The 18,442-nt window shown below is 39.7% G+C and overlaps 2 protein-coding genes across 2 annotated transcripts in view; one reads left to right on the top strand and one right to left on the bottom strand.

The window, feature by feature from the left end:
- Positions 1–12,157, bottom strand: part of Pde6 (phosphodiesterase 6) — a 34,162-nt gene extending 22,005 nt beyond the window's left edge. The window contains exon 1 of the mRNA XM_065492900.1: positions 11,965–12,157. The gene's annotated coding sequence lies outside the window, so the exon portion shown is untranslated. The remainder of the gene's footprint in view (positions 1–11,964) is intronic.
- A 3,245-nt stretch (positions 12,158–15,402) lies between these two features.
- Positions 15,403–17,123, top strand: LOC135946525 (uncharacterized). The gene is made up of 5 exons (XM_065494776.1): positions 15,403–15,512; positions 15,684–15,747; positions 15,818–15,918; positions 15,999–16,143; positions 16,893–17,123. Exons 1-5 carry the CDS (start codon positions 15,438–15,440, stop codon positions 17,093–17,095), a joined length of 588 nt encoding a protein of 195 aa, XP_065350848.1. The 5' UTR covers positions 15,403–15,437; the 3' UTR covers positions 17,096–17,123.
- The last annotated feature ends 1,319 nt before the right edge of the window (positions 17,124–18,442 follow it).

Below are 18,442 nucleotides of genomic sequence, written 5' to 3'. Positions count from 1 at the left end.
CTGTAATTTTTGGAGAAAATTGGCTGGAAAGTTAGCGTGCTTTTCAAATGGTAATGGCTGTCTCCTTACTTGAAATACGATTTAATTTCAAAACCAAGAGTTTCCCCAATAAGTGGCATACACCGTTGAACAGATCTCGACGAGAGGAATCGGAATATGCCAAGAAATATGTTCAAGCACTGTACATTTTGGAGAAAATTGGCAAAATTTGAATTTTTACTGTAGGAAGGTCCATTTTATTATTGCAAATTGTTGAACAAATTGTTTATCGGTCAATTGTTTAAGGCATCCAACAATTTAAATAGTTTTCAATTGTTGTCCAGTATCATTCCACTTTAAAATACCGATTATTTTAAATTTTGCAAATAAAGTCTTTGAGGTTTATCTATTAAATTAGTTAAATTATGTTCTACTAAAACAAAAAGTCGTTATATCCTTTTAGTATGATCTTTTTTTGAAAGTGAGCAGGTGTAATTGAAAATGATCGCTGAGCTCTTATCCCCTGGGCCATAAGAACATGAAGAGATTGAGGCTCGCGAGTTATGGCTTATGGAGACCGGGGCGGCTAGGCGGAAAAGGGTCGGTGTTAATTCCTCCTAACAGAGGTGGAGGTAGTGGCGGCGGGTAGTAAGTAAAGATGCTCGGCTGGATATATGGAAGAACAATAAAACACGCCGGCAATTCGGTTTTATTCGCACGAGGTGATGCAGCTGTGCGGCGGCGAAAGCGTAGAGTGTGCCGCACGTTGCAATCATTGTGATGAGCGAGAGAACGAGAGAGAGAGAGAGAGAGAGAGAGAGAGCTGCTCTGTCCAGGGGGCTACGAGTATCGATCCCTCTCAGCAAAGTATTTTAACCCTTGGCTCGCTGTCTGTCGCTCTTTTGGCGGGATTACTTGCAAATTTGCGTCTTTTTATCTGCTCTCTCTGTCTCTCGTGGCGTGCTTGACGCTAATCCTACCCTCACCGCTTTGTCGAGCACAAGACTGATATATATAATGCACATTTATTTGTGACCCAGTTTATACATATTCAAATTGGAGAAGGATTTTCTTGCGGCGAGCCAGCGCGTATTTCAGCGGCCTTGGCGTTTTGAAGCTTAAGACACTGCTGATTGTGAGGAAACGCGGAAAACTTTTAAAGGCGGCCTGTTATCATCTTCCACTATACTTGATCTTGATGCCTCGAAATTCGCGTTGCTAAATTTAGTTGATATTTCGCTATATTTGCACAGCATGCGATCTTTATTTGGATGGCCTTGCTCGATACATATCACATATCGTATCACACAAAGCCAAATATAGAAAATGGTTTAAAAAAAGGATTGATGCTGCAAAAGCATGGATATTCCTTGTTGCCAAGGATTCAGTTGAAGCCAAAATTGGCCCGAGTAGCATTGTACTTTTTTTTATAAAAATATATGGCTGCAAATTGTGAGGACTGTGTCTCCTTACTTGAAATCCTGTTTTATTTCACGACAAAGAGAGTTTCCCTAAAATATTTCATACGCTGTTGGACAGATCTCGACAAGAGGAATCGAAATCTGCCAAGAAAATGCGGTCAATTGCTGGAAATTTGAATTTTTACTGTAGCAGCAGTGGGGTCCAGATGTGCGATAAAATTGGTTCGCACTGCGCAGATCCAAGATGGCGTCTGAATGTGGGAGACAAAAAGCTCTCTTTGGATTGCCATACGAGTGTCAAGAGTTTGTTTTTACGATCCAAAAGACAAATGCAAATTATGTCACAATATTGACACGAAAACTTGCTTCTTTTCGCGCATTTTCACGTGAACATACTCCACCGGACGCCATGTCTGCGCGTCACACGAATCTGGACCCCGCTGTTGTAGCAAGGTTCTTTTTTATTGTTGCATATTGTAGAAAAAATTGTTTATCGATCAACTGCTTATTGCATCCAACAATTCAAATAATGTTCAACCAATCAATCCATTTTAATCATTTATTAAATTGAAGGTATCTTTTGTTTCAATTTGTCTAGGAGCCTTGGCCTTTTGCTACAAAAGCAAGGATTTGGGTGTTTCCACGAGAGATTTGATATCATCTGGATCGTTTCTTTTGCTCGTATAATTGCTACCACCAAGAGAACAAAAAATTAATTTTCTTCTCCTCGGTGTATTATTTTCTTGGACAATAATTGCCTTTTGTTCTTCTCTGACCACTTAACCCCTTGCTGCAGAAGTGCATAGAACAATGCACTCGCACTCGTAGTGAGATTTGCGAGTGACCACAAGCGTCCAATGATTGTCAGCCAGGCGGCAAATGTCGTTAGCAATTTACGTGCACGCTGCCGCAAAAAGGTGAGTCGCAGCCACGCTAAAAGGTGAGGCAGGCTCGTTAGTCGGCTGGCTTTTACTACCGCTCATTCCTTGGGGACGCATAAGCACCACGCCACTGTTGCAGTGGCAAAACGCCACCTTTATCAAATGCGAAATGGTGGTAATTTCACTCACATCACCATGAGACACATTTCACGTTAACAATTGCTCAGTTGCTGCCACAAAATGACTGTTATTAATTTATAAATTAATTGTTGTCACCTGCTTGAATTCAATTTTTGGCGGATTTTGGGGATGACAAAGACACCGCAATGCTGGGTATGGAGAAAGGGCGGAAAATCAAAAGTAAAATATTTTTGGTTAGGAAAACATCAATTTTTCGAAATAGTTAATGAATAAATTTCATTTTTTCCACGGTTTTTATCTGTAAAAATTTGTCATGACGCAGGAAAATTAATAAATTTAGAATTTTTTGCATACATTTAAGACGCTAAAAACCACTTTTCACTATTTTATTTTCATCTCTTTTGCTTCAGAGCATTTTTAGGTTAAAGCATAAATTTGTGTCAGACACGTTTTCATATGAAATAAGGTTTTTTTTAAATGATAATTCATGTCAATGTTTCTCTATTCTAATATTAATTTTGTAATGTAACTGACAATATTTTCCGGCGCTTGACTCTTTTGTTCACTACTCAAAATAGTTTTTAGGCTTTGCTTTTGACTCTACACGACTAAATATTTTAAAAATAATTGTTTGCCTCCAAGCTCTCAAACTATACTTTCTTGCAATGATTTTATGAGAAGCTATTTTGGTTTAAAAAATCCCAAATGTTCTGTACATTTGTAAAGACAAAATTTTAGTGCCTATTATTATTTCAGGAAAAATCCGGACGAACAAAACTGTTAAAGTAAACCGTTTTTGTAGCCACTGACGCTCAAACAAAGGGAATATGTCCAATTGATTTCACATGTTCTCTCAAACAAAATGCGTTCACCATCGAACAACTCTCATTTTCTGCTCCACTAGTTCTATTTTTTTTTGTGAATGTGCGCTTGATAAATTTGCATAAAAATGAAAAATTATCGGAGATAAAAAGCGTGATTGATGAATCCGAAAATAGTTTTTCGTCCAATTGGATGAGTGAGGAGTTTTCGAGGCGCCTATGGGGAGTAAAAAGCAGCCCAACTGTGATGTAGATATTTGACAATCGATCTTTCTCGAATCGATAACTCGTTTGAATTTTGAAGCGACAGGCGACAGACACGGTGCTCGCGGGCGAACGTGCTTGTCGCTCGTTTTGCCATTGATGGAACACAAAAGTCTTGCGCTGGATATCCGTGTATGTGTCTCATCGGGGGAAAAACAACGCTTGGCGAAATGCGATACCTATCCGCGCGCGTGTGGGAAAGTGGATCATCCGAACAGATGAAAATGGCAACGGATATGCGATACAAGAACGAGTTTTCCCAGCAACTGCGGCCACATAAAAAGGCTAACTACTGGCTACATTAGCTCTCCCTCCCAGTTGGTTTAAAAATTTGCTCTTTTTTCCCTCTACGCCGAGGAAAGTTCCGAAACTGCGTCAGCAACAGCTAGCTATTTGCGGCAACGTGCCCTTTCACGACCAATTCCTTCAAAATAGCAGAGGTTAACCCCCTCAAGTTGACAAAAGCTCGGAGAATGTCTTTTAAGATCAATAGTGCTGCTTGTCTCATTTTCGCGGAATCTACTCCTTTACTGACTTTAGGACGTACAGGGCAGCAAAAACAAGACTTTTAGACCCAGAAAGGGATTCATTGATTTTTTTCTTCGACTTTCGAGTTTATTTATTCTATAAAATAATCTTTTTCTGAGCTTCATAGAAGCAGCGGTGGCCAGATTCGTGCGACGCGCAGATATGGCGTCCAGTGGAGTATGGTCACGTGAAAATGTGCGAAAAGAAGCAAGTTTTGGTCAATATTGTGACATCATTTGCATTACTTGTACTATTTGTGTCTTTTGGATCGTAAAAACAAACTCTTGACACTCGTACGGCAATCAAAAGAGAGCTTTTTGTTTCCCACATTCAGACGCCATCTTGGATCTGCGCAGTGCGAACCAATTTTATCGCAACATTTTTCTTGTAATTCACCAGTTGCATAAACCCTAAGTGTTCGAAGCCGCCAACAGATGGCGCCACCGTAGACTTTCGATTTTAAGGCACTTCCGCTGCGATTTCAGACTCAATCTAGCTACTGTGCATTCTTCAATTAATTTGCTATTTTTGACGTGCTGAAAACCAAAATCGGTTCAGCCAATCGCCGTAGAATCGTGAAAAACTATTTTTTGAAATAAAAAAATCTTTTTCAACGTTTCTACGGCGAATGGCTGAACCGATTTTTGTTTTCAGCACGTCAAAAATTAGCAAATTAATTGAAAAAAGCAAAATAGCTAGATTGAGTCTGAAATCGCAGTGGAAACGCCTTAAAACAGCTTAAAACAAAATTTTTAAGAAAGTCTGTGGTTGCGCTATCTGTTGGCGGCTTCAATAACTAAGGGTTTATGCAACTGTTTAAATCTATAACTGAGTTTTGGAATTTGGACCAAACAAAGCTATGTTTTAATTCGTTTGGCTTTGCATGAATTGACTGTTTATTTGCGACTGATATATTCAATAAAATTCTTTTTCTTTCACTTGAATATTGCTGGTGAGCGATATCCTCTTTTAGTCAGGATGAATTAGGATATCCAGCTGATAGACAATGCTTGCCGCTTGAATTTAGAGCCGATTTTGCACAAATTAGAGGAATATTTTCGTGTTAAATATTCATTAACCTGAATCATCCAATACTATAAACAAGGCGAGCGAATCAGCGTGAATATTGAACTCAGTGTCAGAACTCTCAGAAGCCATTTGATGCATAGTAAATATTGACAAGTGTGTATAACAAAGAGCCAACAAGCACTAATTAAAATTGATCCACCCTAAAGCTGATAAGCTTGAAACTCACCCAGTGCAAGTGAGAAAGTGGCAGCAGGTGCATGCGCGTGTGCACGCTGCGGGCCGAGTCAGTTTCAAATCTCGCCTGCTTTGCCAGCTGAGGCACAAACGAATTTCAAGCTCGCGGCCTTTTGAAGGCAATTTTCCGCTAAATTAATGCACGCTCCGTGAGAGTTGTTGGCCCTGGATGTGCGCCACCGGAAATAAACTGCAATTATACACTCTGTGCTTCTGAAAAACACCCGCGGAATTTACGAGCCCGCGCCCCCATTACATTCTCAGTCATTTTTTTCCGTTTCAGCAGCTCATTTTTACTTTTTAGAGGGAATGAGTTTTTTATACGAGATTATTTTTGTTTGTAAATGAGAAAATCTCGCAATGGGCCCAAAAATTAAATTCTAGCTCTAAGAATTCAACAGCCGGGAAGGAGTATTTTTTATATAATTTCCAGAAAATTGTACTATGTACGATTAAAAAGCTTTATAAATCAAAAGCCCGAATGCTCGCACACAAAATTGAATAATTTTTGCAATGCGAAGCACCGGGGGTCAGTTGTGCGATAGAATTGGTTGCCACTGCGCAGATCCAAGATGGCGTCTGAATGTGGGAAACAAAAAGCTCTCTTTGGATTCCCGTACGAGTGTCAAGAGTTTGTTTTTACGATTTAAAAGGCACAATTAGTACAAGTAATGCAAATTATGCCACAATATTGACCAAAACATGCTTCTTTTCGCGCATTTTCACGTGACCGTTTTTTCGCGCCATACTCCACCGGACGCGTCGCACGAATCTGGCCCCCGCTGATGCAAAGTTTATTTTTCAATTTAATTTAATTCTGCCTATGCTTGTGGTGCTTTTCCTGCTCTTACAATTAGGCTTACATTTCATTAAAATCCTATCTAACAACTAAATAAATTATGCTTTTTTTCTCGTTGTATATGTTTTTGTTCTGAATTAATTCAACTCTGAATCCCCCAGAAACCCGAGTCACACGTTCTTGCTTTTCCATTTCCTTTTTTCATTTGCGCCACGCGATAGACATGCACACGAGCCACTGTTTCCCCTGCGTGCGGCGTTGCTTGTACACAATGGCCGCACAAGTCGCTCAAAGGGTAGATAAACACGTTTCTTGAATGTCAACCTAAATTGGCCGATCCTGCGAGCAACTCGTGCCAAAGGAGCGAGTTGGAGTCTGCCCCGCGGGCTGCATACCTGCTCGCTTTTCAGGCGACCCGGCGCAGACACGTGTGCTATTTCCAGTTCAAGAAGAAAGTTTTAATGGCTTTTACTGAGACGCGAGGCTGCTGAAAGGGGCGAGTTCTGAATTGCCGTTTGATTGTGACACCCACCGAAATAATTTCCAACAGCGCTTGGAGCTTTTTAATCAATTCGCAGATAGAAATCAAATTTGCAGCAGTCAAAAGACAAGCGCAATAAAAGAGTGGAAAATTGATCTCTCACCGTTCCGTTCAGACACACGTTTGTGGTACAGAGATTGCAGATTGCTCCACCGCGCTGAATAACTTGAGAGCTTTCATGAGAAACCTGACAAAAAGGTCAACATGCAGCATTGCTCGGTGGAAATATTATATTTCAAGTACAGTTCGGAGCAGCGGGTAAAATTTATTCGCACTGCGCAGATCCAAGATGGCGTCTGAATGTGCGAAACAAAAAGCTCTCTTTGGATTGCCGTACGAGTGTCAAGAGTTTGTTTTTACGATTTAAAAGGCACAATTAGTACAAGTAAATGCGAATTATGTCGCAATATTGACGAAAACTTGCTTCATTTCACGAATTTTCACGTGACCATTTTTCCCGCCATACGCCATATCTGCGCGTCGCATGAATCTGGCCCCCGCTGTTTCGGAGCAAAACGCTTTTAAGTAAGTACCATTCAGCATTGAATTGGTGTTTTTAAATTCAATCAGCAACACAATGAAAAGCACTCAATTTGCTCTTGTTTCTTTATTTTGTGCGCAAATTTTTATTGGCTGATGAAAACCAAACTCTCTTTGAGTTGTTGATATAAATATTTCTTTCCCTTAGCTTCGATTGCCTCTTTGAAGTTTTTGCGAAAGCAACGGCCATGATGTGCTCTTATATAAAATCAATTTTAAAAGCGTTCGCTTCAATTCAGCGGCAATCTCGTCAAAGGATGGCAGCAAAAATAGACTTGCGCGTCAGGGTCGACATTGCTCGATGTTGTGCAGATTAAACCACCCCCGCACGAGGAAAATTCGCTCTCCACCATTTCCATTAGTTGTAATTTGGGCGTGGGATGCGCGAATGCACAGCAAACTAAATTTGGGGACGTGAAAAAGGGCAGCGTGTTTGCTCGACCATGTATGGCAATTAATTTCGGTTAATTTGCCTCTAATTAAATAAATGTTTATGTTGTATTCAAAAGAAATTCTACATGAACCGTGATTGCTCATATGAAAAAGTAGAATAAAGAAGTTTATAACCTCAATATGTATCAGAAAAAATGTTATAAAAAAATGTTTAGAGTTTTAATTTTCACAGCGGGGTCCAGATGTGCGATAAAATTGGTTCCTACTGCGCAGATCCAAGATGGCGTCTGAATGTGGGAAACAAAAAGCTCTCTTTAGATTGCCGTACGAGTGTCAAGAGTTTGTTTTTACGATCCAAAAGACACAATTAATACAAATTATGTCACAATATTGACGAAAACTTGGTTCTTTTCGCGCATTTTCACGTGACCGTTTTTTCGCGCCACACTCCACCTGGCGCCATATCTACGCGTCACACGAATCTGGCACCGCTGCTTTTATGTTCTCTCCGCCAAATCACTTTGCTTCACACTTTAATTAGAGTTTTTTTTTCTACAGTGGATTTCAAGAACACATAATAATTGTGCCATCAGTTTAGTCATTGACAAACAATAATTAACAGAAAAATAACATATGCAACAAAAACAAACATCCCTTTGTATAAACAGCGTTTTTCACGACCCCCAGGGAAAAATCGGTAGCAAGTCATGTCGCAGCACACATTGCACGAGAACACACACAAATGTACACACAGCACACAGTGGCAGCTTGGTGTATGTGTGCGTGTGTATATGTGTGCGGCTGTTTGTTTGCACGTCATGCAACCTGCTGGATAAATTAGTGGATGCTTACGAGGCACCACACCCCTTTGGGCGCATCTCCGTTTCTTTGAAAGCGCGGCAGTTCGGTGGAGGCGGCGGCGGCGGCGGTATAGTGGCAGGCGCCGCTGCTAATTCCCCGAAAGCACAACGCACGCGACGACAGACAAGATTCGCTCCTTTTGTCGCGCAACACACGTACAATTATTTGTTAGTATGCTTCGAGGGAGGCACAGTCAACGTTGGTTATTTGGAAAATTTCGCCACGTCTCATCCGCCGCCGCCGCTGCGTGGGACCCTTGCGCCTCTGCCCTTCAAAACTTAAAACGTGTCACGACAAGACGCTCGGAATTATTTTCATTATTTGCAGAGTCACCGAAATAAATTATGTCCAGCTTTCTGGCCTACGTATGAGTTTTTTTTTTAAAATAGCTAAGACTTTTTTGTTTTAAATGATTTAATTAAGAAGAAAATTTCATGTCTTTGAAATTGCTGAAAATTAGAAACGAAATTTTAAAGGTTGTGAATTTTTGTAGGGGGAACGGAGAGCAAGTATAGGGTTTCACGACGTTGCTATCATGCTTTATTTTTTATAGAGATCAGAAACGAGTGCGTTCAATCGCTATTCCAGCGGGGGCCAGATTCGTGCGACGCGCAGTCATGGCGTCCGGTGGAGTATGGCGCGAAAAACGGTCACGTAAAAACGCGCGAAAAGAACCAAGTTTTCGTCAATATTGAGACATAATTTGTATTTCTTGTACTAATTGTGTCTTTTGGATCGTAAAAACAAACTCTTGACACTCGCACGGCAATCCAAAGAGAGCTTTTTGTTTCCCACATTCAGACGCCATCTTGGATCTGCGCAGTGGGAACCAATTTTATCGCACATCTGGACCCCGCTGCGTTATTCAAAATTCTAGCTTAGGGCAGCAACCTAAACCGTCCTTCCTTATTAAAACATTACAGGAGAAAGGCATCTTTAAATATTTTCGGATTTAAATTAGAAACAATTTCATTTTTTTAACGCTTTAAAGGACACAAAACTTAAAGGTTCTTGTGGATTTAATTTAAATATTTTGTCAGCTTCAGAGATAAGTTAATTGAGTTATATTCTTAAATCAGTGGCTCGTTAATTCTTGGAATTGAAAGTAAAGTGGATCGGCAAATTGTGTTTGCTTTACTTTGGGTGCTGAAGAATTCTCTGAATCACTCTGGAATATTTAATTTTCCGATTAATTAATTAATTAAGGCCATTGCAGATGATTATCTTTCCACGATTCAACTTTTTTTAGGAAATCTAATAAAAACAAAAGGTCAATGGTCGGTGATTGCTATAAAGCCTGTGATACAAGTATTTTTGACGTATCCAACTTTTTATACGGAGGAAAATATGCGTCCACGGTCTGATATTGCCCCATAAAAAGTTTACAACCAATGCTGAAACGAGCTGATGAAAGTAAAAAATTATATTAATGCGCCACTTTACGATTTTTCCTCATCCAGCCGGCGCTGACTTTTCCTCCACATTGAACCGCTCTTTGTCCCACAGCAACTTCAAAATCGAATCTCATTTTCCTACTGGCAGAGTGAATAAAGAAAGGAAAGCCACTGCTGCTGCTGCTGCTCTCAGCAATCTCGTGCTCTCGAAGCGAAAAAGCAGAGAAAAATCCAGGCTGCGCAGCTAAAGTGACCCAGCAGAGCCATAATTCCATATTACGCATGTGCACCGATCAAAAGGGAGCAAATTTATGAACATTGCGCGAGTATTTACTTTGCCTTCGTGTCACTCCAGGGAATACACGCATAAATGCGCCGGTGTATATGTATATAGAAGCCTCAGTCAAAGTAAACACGGCTGAGAGATGGATCTTTTAACGGCAGCCGCCGCCGCCGCAGCCGCGGAGCGAAAGATATTCGAGAATAAGGCGCTGCGCCTCTGCCTCCCCACGCGTCATTTTACGAGACGCCCGCCCGCCCGCCCTATCTCCAGCACAGCAGGAAGTTTAATTTCGCCCGAAATAGTATCCGGTTTCACCTGTGCTCACGAGAAATGTGATAAAAAGCCGGTGCAGAATGTATAAAAACATATACATACATATACGAGAGGTGCAAGTACGTAACCTCCTCTTTGCGGAAGAGAAGCATTTGAGATTTTTTTCCCTCAAGAGTGCAATCGGCAAAAGATCAAGCCGCGGGGTTTCTTTGATGCGAGTCGAGTTCGATGGGATAATATTTAAGTATGCTTCAAGACAGTTGAAAACTTGGGCTTGCTGATTTGGATTTTAGATTTTTCAACTAGGCGGAGGCTTTAGAAAATTGATCTTCACTCCCCAGTTTTTATATCTCATTTAAAATGTATAATGGTAGGAATGGAGAGCATTTATTTTTATTCTACTTTTGGAAAGGAAAAAGGGTCTCTGAAATTGAAAAACTGGGAATCTGCAAAAGAATTTAAGATCACTTATTCTGTCAACTATCTTGGCATGACCAGTTTTATTTAAAAATTTATTGATAATAGGGTTAAAAAACTACCATATTGTACACAATTTAAAATTAAAAAAAAATGTACTTAGTATGGTAGTTACGAAATATATTTAATTTGGCGATTTATCCAATCATATTGTCTCTTATTGAGCTTATGTGGGCTCATTTAACTATCTATGAACTCCCATAAAAAAGAACACGATGTTGATAAGAGAATTAAATTGAGACTAGTTAAAATCGATGAACAGAAATCAATATATACTCTCTGCAAGCAATCGCCGAGCGAGTGAATTTTTTAGCAATTTTTATTTATTAGTTTGATATAAATGAAATAAATATATTTACTTGTAGTATGTAGGTACTTGAACTCACAAACAAACTAATCATAAATAATTAATCCCTGCAAAGTTTTATCTGAAAAAAAATAACGGCTGTTTATAGAGTCTCTATCAACATTATTATGTAAGGAAGAAGAGATTGCAATAGTTATGTTTTTACTACAGACTTGCTCCTCTTTCGCATTTCTTTAGTTTATAAACTGAACCGAACATTTTAAAAGGGATGAATATTTCCCCCAAAAACATTTGCCGAATTAAATTAGAAAAAATAAATAAATAAATCATTTCCAATCATAAATACTGATTTGGAATCGTTTTATATATTCTTACCTCTGCATTTCTGGATGCCAGAAAATTTATATTAACTTCTTGTGCCTAAATCGGACGTTTTTAATCGTTTTAGCGTAAAAAGGCGCATTGTATTTTCTTGGGGGATTGTTTATAAGTGTTTCACCCAAATTACCTGTACTGAAAAATTTAAAATGACAAATAAATCGAGAAAATGAACAACACGAAAAATCTGAGCCTATATAATTTTTTTGTCAATCTCCTCAGCCGTGCCCCCGTTTGCACTCTAGCCATGTACATCCCTGATACGTAGAAAGCGAGAGCAAGGAGAGAGAAAAAAAAACAAATTCCCGTGAGGCGTATATGTGGCACGTTGGCGCGGCGGCGATCAAGCAGCAGAAATGCGCATCTGAGTGAGATGCAGCAGCAGCCGTAGCAGCATTAGGGCAGGAGTCGCACACTCACCAAGACAGCTGAAAAGGCGAAACTCGAGTCTGGCTGGCGGCGAGGCCCGCACTGGCAGCGCGGGCGGGCGCAGCTGCTGGAAAAGCTGCTGGAAAAGTCGCGGCTGGTGCGGCGCGGGGGTAGCGAGCGAGCGAGCAAAAGAGAGAGCACGCGAGAGGCAGCCACCCTGCCAGCAGCCACCGGGCCACCACGACTGGAGGACTACCCCCCAGATCGGCCGTAATGTGGCTGATGCTGACACACCGGGTCGCCATGGTTACCACGGATGCGCACCAAAATCGACTCCCTGCGCACACATGCAGCAGCAGCAGCGGCAGCAGCAGCCACCCTTGCTCGCGACGCCGCCGCCGACGCCGAAAATTAGGACGAGCGCCGCTGACCGACTGACAAGCATTCGAACGTTTTAGTTTTTATTAAAATTATTGATGCCGAGTTAAGAAATATAACCAAATTTTCGATTTGACGTAGTTTGCAGGTTGTAAAAAGCTCCAAACGTTAAAAATCTTTGCAAAAAACCCGCATTTCTTGCAGGCAATGTTTTCACCCTATTTTTCAATAACCTCGACTTGAAAAACTGTCAGGGAGAAATTTTTGGAGAAATTGAGGCAACAAAATGGCAATTTAAAAGAAAATATCTGCACAGTGGAGGAAATTTTGAGCACTCCAACCGCAAATTTTAGATTTTCACAGAAGAAAAATGGAATAAATTCATTTCTTGCAGTTCTTGCGCAAGAAATTGGTAAAAACCGTTCAAAACCAGTGATGAAAAAAACGGGTGCAACCCTGCTTCTAGGAGATTTCTAGTTGATCTATTTTTTTCTGAGCGTCTTTTTTGCGCTTTGACCTCAAATGATCACGAATTGGGAATTTTTAAAGTTTTTTAGCCACTCTTAAAATATTCTTTTCCCGCCAAAATCGTCTAAAAGTTGTTGCCAGACGTGGAACAATCGTTTTCCAAAAGAAAAACAATTCCAAGACCAAACAGAAAGAGGTCTTCAGAGCAATCAACAACGACAGCGATTGAGATGTGCTGTAAAATTGGATTAATCATTATTGTAATTTGATGATTTTATAAATCAAAGTAAAAATCTATTTGTTTTAAAATGAACTCCGTTGGAAATTTATCAAAAGCTTTTTACGTGTCAAGAAAAAGTTCGCAGAGTGGTCTCCTGTTTTGGTAAAAAACCGTGATTCATTATTCATTATTATTAATTTAAGTTTCCACTGCTAGAATTCATGAAGCCATATATTCATTTTCAGGAGGTACGAGTATGGTCTCTTTTGTAAAATATATTTTACAGAAAATTAATTTACCTTATTTCTAATTAACATGTTTTTTTTAATTAAAAACTCCCACAAGAAAATTTTGGTCTTTAGTAAAAAATAGGAAATTATATCAGATTTCAGAATATTCGTGTAGCTTCACTCTCCTTACCTTAACCATCAAAACTTACAAACTCATAAAGGAAAATTCTATTTTTTCGAATGTTTAAAACGACCCACAGATACTCTCTAAGAAAAGAACCCAATTTCATCTAAATTGATCAAAAACAGTAATTATTCTAAATCTATTTTGATTATTTTGTTTCTTTGTCTTCGAAGTTCATTAAATCGCTAAAACCCTTGAATAAAAAATTTCTACCAGGGTGTACATACTTTATATGAAAGTCTATACAAATTCAACAGTTTCGCCAAAAACTAATTCGTCGAATCTTATCAAGAGTTTCCTCATGAGAGAAGAGAGATTCGCCGATTTGGACGAGGTGCTGCGCCTTTTTTTGTCCTCGCCTTTGTTGTTGCTGCTCCGACTACGCTCGGGACTGCAGCAGGACTTTTTGCCTGCCAGCAAGCCCTCCCGGCTCGATCTGTAGAGCATCAAACCGGCAGCCCGCAGCGGCCCGGCTGGGTGCGAGAGCAAATAGGAAGCTCTGCTCGGGGTGGAATTTGTCCGATTCCGGGACAAAAAGCAGAACTTTGCTTCCAAGAGAGGGAGAGGAAAAGAAAGGGATGAGGAAGAAAATGTATTAAGAAAAAGGCCTGCAGTGTTTTTCGTATGATTTGGAGCTTTCTAATGAAGATATTATTAAAAAAGTTTTAAACCCTATATTAAATTTTTTCTCAGAAGAGTTTATGAGATACTAAAATAAAATCATAATTTACTTGGGATTTTGCTAAATTTCCCAGAAAATACAATTTATGAAGCAATATTTTTGACACGAAGAGTTATTTATTTGCCCAAAAAAGAAATAATCGTTTCTGTAACTAAAACTGCCACTCTGGCCGGAAAAGCCGACTGTAAAAAGACATTTTAACTGAAAAAAAATATTATTTCTGATCAATTTTTCCTTACTCGAGTAGAGAAACTGCGCAGATTGAAACGGGAAATACGAAAATGCCATTTTCAATACCTTCTTGTGGTCTTTTTTTGAGCATGACGAGCGTAATTTAGACTGCCTATTGAAAGCTAGAATTAAATCGGCTTTTCCAGCCGAGAAAAGGCTGCTTTTCACTCGCAGTTTCTTTTCAGAGGAAGCAGCGGTTTGAATTCCCTTAATGAATCCGCTTTGCCTCGGAACAAATTAATTAGAGGAAGCTGCGCCTAAATCTTTGGAAATGACCTTTTTAATAAAGAAATTCAGGCCCGCTAGAAGGAGCTCTCTAATTTCCGTATTCAAGCGGCAATAAAGGGCATTAACATTTCAGTCTGTTTGTTTTGCAAGAATTTAATGGAAAATGGCTCTGGGCGAATTTACTCCTCATCAGCAGCCACTTTTGTTGCGGCGACGAGAGGCATCAATAAAGGCGACAAAAGCAGCTAGGGGTTGGCGCGCGCGGAGTAGCGAAGGGGCAGCCCACCCAAGTCGCACACACAAGGAGGAAATCAATTTGTCATTAATATTTGAAGGGGCAGCAGCGCAGCAGTTATCGCCAATGTTTGCTTTCATCTCCCTCGCGACAAGTCGTTTTTTTCGCGCAATGTTGACTGTCTGCGTGCAATTTGCCTTGTTTGCACAAACGCCGAAAAAAATAATGATCCTTGGCACACGATTTGCATGCTTCAAACGTCGGGCAGAATTATTCAATAGCTCTTGTTTGATGCCTCGTCGAATCGATAAATTGAAAGAAAGCGGCGGCGCGGCAAAGGTAAAGGTAAAATAATACGCCTCCCAGCATAAATGAGTGGTTTGGTTTATGAAACTCACTTGAATGCATCAAAGGGAATTTAACTATGTGCAAATATACCAAGAAGAAGAAGAAGAAGTCGATAGCGGTTAATGAGTTTCGTAAAAAAATTCAAGCAGTGGAGGCGAATTCCACGAATTAATCAGATTCTTTTCAAACGCGATTCCTGTAAATTCCATTCATCTGGATGTTCTTACATGTTGAAACATGAAATCGTCTCGCCTTGCTTCTTCGTGCAATTAGTTGGCAGTCGACGTCTGGCCTGCTGAGTAAGAAAATCAGACTTAAAGATGGCCAGGCAAGAGTTGTACTTTTTTCGCCTGAAAGCTGCTGATGCCGCTTTAATGATTGCCATTTTTGAAGTGGTAAGTTTAAAAAAAGACTTTTACCATGAATTTTTAATTTTGGCTTAGCTACCAAATTAAACTTTGAGGATTCTGCTTTTATCGAAAGCCATAAAAGTCGTTTTGCTCCTATCTTGAATTTAAATTGTTTTTTCTTTCCCTAGAGAGCTCTAATTCGTGTGAAATTTCCAGATTTCAACCATGCAGCTTTACTTCAGCTGGGGCTTCATTGTTGGAATGGTTTCAGCTAATTCAGGTATTTTTAAAATTTCATCATACTAATTAAAAAATCATTATTTTCATGATGAATTTATTCTTTTTTTTAGATCAAACGGAAAACAACTTTATTGTCATCACTGAAGGTCTCGCGGTGATCTTTTCCGCTTTGCTACTCTTTCCAGTTCTGCTACTCGTTGGCATTCTGAAGGTAGGAATCGGATATCTCGTGCTGAGGAGAGCAAATAATAATAAAACAATGACTAAATTTTACCAATTTTACAAATGCAGCGCAAACGTTGCCTGATGGTGCCCTGGTTGGTGGTCGGTTGGATCAAAGCCTGCTCGTGCTTTGTGATCTTCATCCCTATCGCCTTCATGCCAAACAACACCACCCTTCGAGTGTTTTACACGCTGTCAGCCATCTTCTCTTACTGTAAGTGATGAATGTTATTACTTGAAACCGATTGAAAAATTATAGCGAGCCGTTTATTAAATTTGTCTTTATTTTGATAAGAATGTCGTTCTCTAACAACTTCCAGCGCCCTAATCCATAGAATGGAAATACAAGTTTTTTAACTCGTGAATTCACCAGTTGCATAAACCCTAAGTGTTCAAAGCCGCCAACAGATGGCGCCACCGTAGACTTTCGATTTTAAGGCACTTCCGCTGTGATTTCAGACTCAATCTAGCTACTGTGCGTTCTTCAATTAATTTGCTAATTTTTGACGTGCTGAAAACCAAAATCGGTTCAGCCAATCGCCGTAGAATCGTGAAAAACTATTTTTTGAAATAAAAAAATCTTTTCCAACGTTTCTACGGCGGAAGGCTGAACCGATTTTGGTTTTTAGCACGTCAAAAAAGAGCAAATTAATTAAAAAAATCAAAATAGCTAGATTGAGTCTGAAAATGCAGCGGAAATGCCTTAAAATTGCTTAAAACAACATTTTTAAGAAAGTTTGTGGTTGGCGGCTTCAATAACTAAGGGTTTATGCAACTGGTCAATTAGGGCTAAAACTTATTCCTGCAGAAAAAGGAAAAATAAAAAGTTGCTATACTCAAAGAGGAAGTAGTTGTATTTAATTGAAGCAAAAAAATATTTTATTTTAAAATTTTATTTCTAGATTTTTAATAATGTCCCGCGTTTGCAATCACGACGTTGAAAATAAATCTTTGTCGTTGCAGGCGTGTCCACCTACTCCCTGTTCCCTGTCTGCTCTTGCTTCAAGCAAATGAAGTACCAGAGTTTGGTCGCGGAAGCCGATGTCGTAGGTCTGCAGCAGCGTGGCGTCAATGAAATGTGGAGCAGGACTGCTTCCATTGCAATGCTGGTCGAAGAGGACGGGAAAAGCGACGAGCAGTTCTCCAAAACCGGCCAAAATGTGTGAATCACGTGCGAGAGAAAGAGGAAAATTGAATCAATTAAATATATAATTAATTTATTTGTAGCTTTTTGTTTCAAAGTTGCTGCAACTCTGAGTACTGTGGCTTGTCTCTTGATCGAAAGGAATAAAATTATTTTGTTTTGTCAAACTGTATTCTTTCTTTCCCCGTGGCTAGTGCCTAATGGAAAATTAGTGGTAGAATTTGTCTTTGCCACTTTAAATTTATAAGAAAGTTTACTCTGGCTGTGTTTATACCAGCTGTATATTTAAAATCTTGATTAATTTCTCCAAAATGAATTTAATTCGCACTCCAAAAAAGGAAAGCTCGTTCAAAATTTATTGATACAAATTGGCACAATCCTAAATTTAGTTTATTGCTGGAATGAACAGTTAAAAAATCCACAAATAAAAATAATCTCTTAAATTTTGGCAAGTAAGATTCAGAATTCACATCCATAGATAAAAATACCATTTTAGCTTCTGATCATTTATGAAAATTAGTTTTTAAGATCATATTTCCATCGTGTCTTTTATTTAAAGATTTTATGTTTTTGAAAATTGATCTCAGGTTTCCGCGAGACCTTGAGGTAACCCTGGCAAAAGTAGGTCACCCGGCGCCGCAGTGCCGAGAAGCAATTTCGGATATTTTTACTCGTCTCGGCTTAGGCACAGGTCTACCAGAATGCCCTCTCGTCCCTAATCTTTGTGTGAAGAGAAGAAGAAGGGTCTGCTGAGCTGCGGCTCCAAACAAAGCAGACGTCTCTAAATAATGCACGCCGCTCTCACCTCTGAAACGCTCCTTTTTTCGCGTTTAAGTATTACAGAGGAGAGTACTTGCGTCACAGATTTACGACCACAAGAACGAGAAAGGGCTGCGTCTGCTTCTGCCGTGCGGCGCTGGTCTTTTGTTTTCACGAGATACCACCGATGTTGAGTGTGTGGATTTGCCTCGTATAGCATTTCCTTGTGTGTGTTTTGCCTGCGCTCTACCAAAACAAGCGTGCAATTTTTAGGGGTCGGTTTGTTTATGTTTAAATGCGAATCTACGGGATGTATAAACTTATTTGAGGACTCTCGCCAGAGGCAAACACAGTTCAATTATTATTCAAACAAAACTGGAGCTCGTCATTTTGCGTGAAGCTTTAAAATTATATCAGGTGCGTGAATGCCTGATGTTTTTATCTCCAACACACGTTATTTTTCTGCAAAACGCTCTGTTCCTTTAAATTCAGGCTATAGTATGACTCATATTGTTTCAGTTGTCCTTCTTTACCTTCAACAATCTTGAAAAAACGCTTAAAACCCGTCTTTGACTAAGTTTCTGAGCACACCAATCGATTCCTGAGGGTC

Source organism: Cloeon dipterum, chromosome X (assembly GCF_949628265.1).
Source record: "Cloeon dipterum chromosome X, ieCloDipt1.1, whole genome shotgun sequence".
Taxonomy (NCBI): Eukaryota; Metazoa; Arthropoda; class Insecta; order Ephemeroptera; family Baetidae; genus Cloeon; species Cloeon dipterum.
This window is presented reverse-complemented; position numbering and strand designations above follow the sequence as displayed.